The sequence below is a fragment of the Triticum dicoccoides genome, chromosome 7B (assembly GCF_002162155.2).
Source record: "Triticum dicoccoides isolate Atlit2015 ecotype Zavitan chromosome 7B, WEW_v2.0, whole genome shotgun sequence".
NCBI classification, from domain to species: domain Eukaryota; kingdom Viridiplantae; phylum Streptophyta; class Magnoliopsida; order Poales; family Poaceae; genus Triticum; species Triticum dicoccoides.
The window spans coordinates 719,611,122-719,613,432 of record NC_041393.1 but is presented as its reverse complement, the minus strand read 5'-3'; the positions used below and the strand labels follow the sequence as shown (position 1 = coordinate 719,613,432).

Genomic DNA, 2,311 nt, shown 5'->3' with positions numbered 1-2,311 from the left:
GTGAACTGCAGCATGCCTCCGTCCTTGAAGAAGCACACGCGCTCGACCTTGCCCTTCTTGACGGCCGCTAGGAACTCGCTGTAGCGCCACTGGCCGCCGTCGGGGATGTCGGCGGCCTGGGTCGCTGACCCAGGCTTGGGCGCGGTGAGCAGGTTGTCGGTGAAGGGGTTGGCCGCGGGCGTCGGCGCCTCGGCTTGCAGCTGCAGCTGCGGGGCCGCCGCATCCAGCGGCGCGGGCGCGGGGGCTTATGGAGGGATGCGGTGATGAGGAGGTGGGAGGAGGAGAGGGAAGGGGGCGCCATGGTTGCTTGCTGCTCGCTGAGTCACCGGTGATCTGGTGGATCAACCGGCGGCCGCGGCGGGCGCAGCCGTTCGCCATATCCAAGACGCGGAGGAAGGGCTTTCTCGCCGCCGTGGCCGAGGCGCACCACCACGTGGCCGGGGCCTCCTCGACATCGTCACCGGCCCGGCCGCTTCCTCGCTGCGCGTCATGCGTCCTCCTCGTCCGCCATGCGCCATGCTTGGGGGTGGAGACGGCTGGAAAAATTTCCTCCCCAAGTCCAAAATTTGCGCCGGCGCAGCCCCAGCCGGATGAAAAAACGTCCCTGGGGAGGCACAACGGCTCGAGATGCTCTAAGCACCTATTGGAAGCGCTCACCATTGTGGGACAAAAATATTTTAAAAGGTCACGCTGCTCTCGCTCTTTAAACACCGGTCTGTAAGCATGGGCCATTGTATAAGGCCTTACAAGGACATGTCACTGAGTTTCCGTATAGGAACTTGTCAGCGACCATTGAGATGCACCTTCTTGCTGAAAGAACCCCCCACAAATTCTTGCTTGCTTGCACGTTGAACTCGAATTAAACGTAGCACTCTCAAGCTAGCTGGCTGCCGCACCCATGCAGAAGAAGACATGCATCAAGTCCACTCTACATGCACTAGCCGGCTAGCCAGTCACATGCCACACCGGACAAAACGCACGCACAGTAAGATAACGCAGTGGACGCTAGCTGGTCTGCTGGTGCATGCTCGTACGTACTGGTTTCACGGGTGGCATGGCGCCAAAGGGACACATGCTATCCCCGCACTTTTGCGCCTATCGTTGCGCTCCGCCGCAGAGCATGTCGCAGCCGTCCGTCCGTACGTACGTGACCAGATCTCACACAAGATCGCATGCATGACTGTGACAGTGCATGCACGGATTATACTATTTCTTTTCAACGTCGGTGGTACTAATTTGCAGCGGTAGCAAGAGGAGCATGCATCACCAAACTCCTAGACACCATCAGTGTCCAATCCAATCACGACTAGTCACTCTGGAACAGCTCTGTGAATTATTTCAGGACATGGAATCTTTACTAGTACTAGTGTCTGCTAGCTTAACCAATTGGCCATCAGCTGTGAGTCTGTGACCACACAATTAATTAATCAGTAAACACACCGATTATCACCTCTTGCATCGGCCAAACCAGAGCACACAGACCTGACCTAATAACCAAACACGAAAAGGAAACCACAAGAAATGAAGAAAAACAAACGCGTACTCATCGATCCCTTCATAGCTGATCGATCAATCTCTTCTTCTTGCTCGCTACGTACTACGACCACGTTCGACATCCTCTCATGTCGATCCATCCATGATCCACCATCTCCACGTGCACCGACTTACCGAGCTTAGCTCGATCAGATGGAGCAGGTGTAGCCGGGGGGAGGGGTCTTGCCGCAGGTGAGGAGGAGCTGGAGGGCGAGGGGCAAGACGAGGTTGATGTTGAGGAGCTTGAGCCGGATGGTGGTGCAGAGGCACACCGCCGCCTCCAGCTCCACCAGCCCCTCCAGCAGCGGGCAGCACTTGTTCACCACCGGGTCGCCGAGGCCCACGTGCACCAGCCCGCCCAGCAGGTCCACGCACGCGCCGATCTTCAGCGAGTCCACCGGGCACGTCTGCGCCGCGGGCGTCGCCGGAGGCGGAGGAGGGCATGGCGTGTTCACCGGAGGCGACGGGTACGTGACCGGGGGGTTGGTCACCGGCGGCGCGGGGTAGGTGACCGGAGGGGTGGTCACTGGTGGCGCCGGGTAGGTGACCGGAGGGGCGGTCACAGGCGGCGCGGGGTAGGTGACCGGCGGGGCAGTCACTGGCGGCGTGGGGTAGGTCACCGGCGGACCGACGACGACGGGAGGAGCGGTGACCGGCGGGCGCGTGATGGGGCCCTTGGGCGGACCGTAGACCGGCGGGCGGGGGACGTGGCCCTTCGGAGGTCCGACTACCGGCGGGTGAGGGACGTGGCCCTTCGGAGGACCGACGACCGGCGGGC

The 2,311-nt window shown here is 60.8% G+C and overlaps 1 protein-coding gene across 1 annotated transcript in view; it reads right to left on the bottom strand.

The window, feature by feature from the left end:
* Positions 1-1,314: 1,314 nt before the first annotated feature.
* LOC119337383 (36.4 kDa proline-rich protein-like) overlaps positions 1,315-2,311 on the bottom strand; it is a 1,625-nt gene continuing 628 nt past the window's right edge. Inside the window, exon 2 of the mRNA XM_037609510.1 lies at positions 1,315-2,311. This exon is cut by the window's right edge and continues 11 nt beyond it. Within this exon, the coding sequence (XP_037465407.1) occupies positions 1,683-2,311 (629 nt within the window). The 3' untranslated portion in view covers positions 1,315-1,682.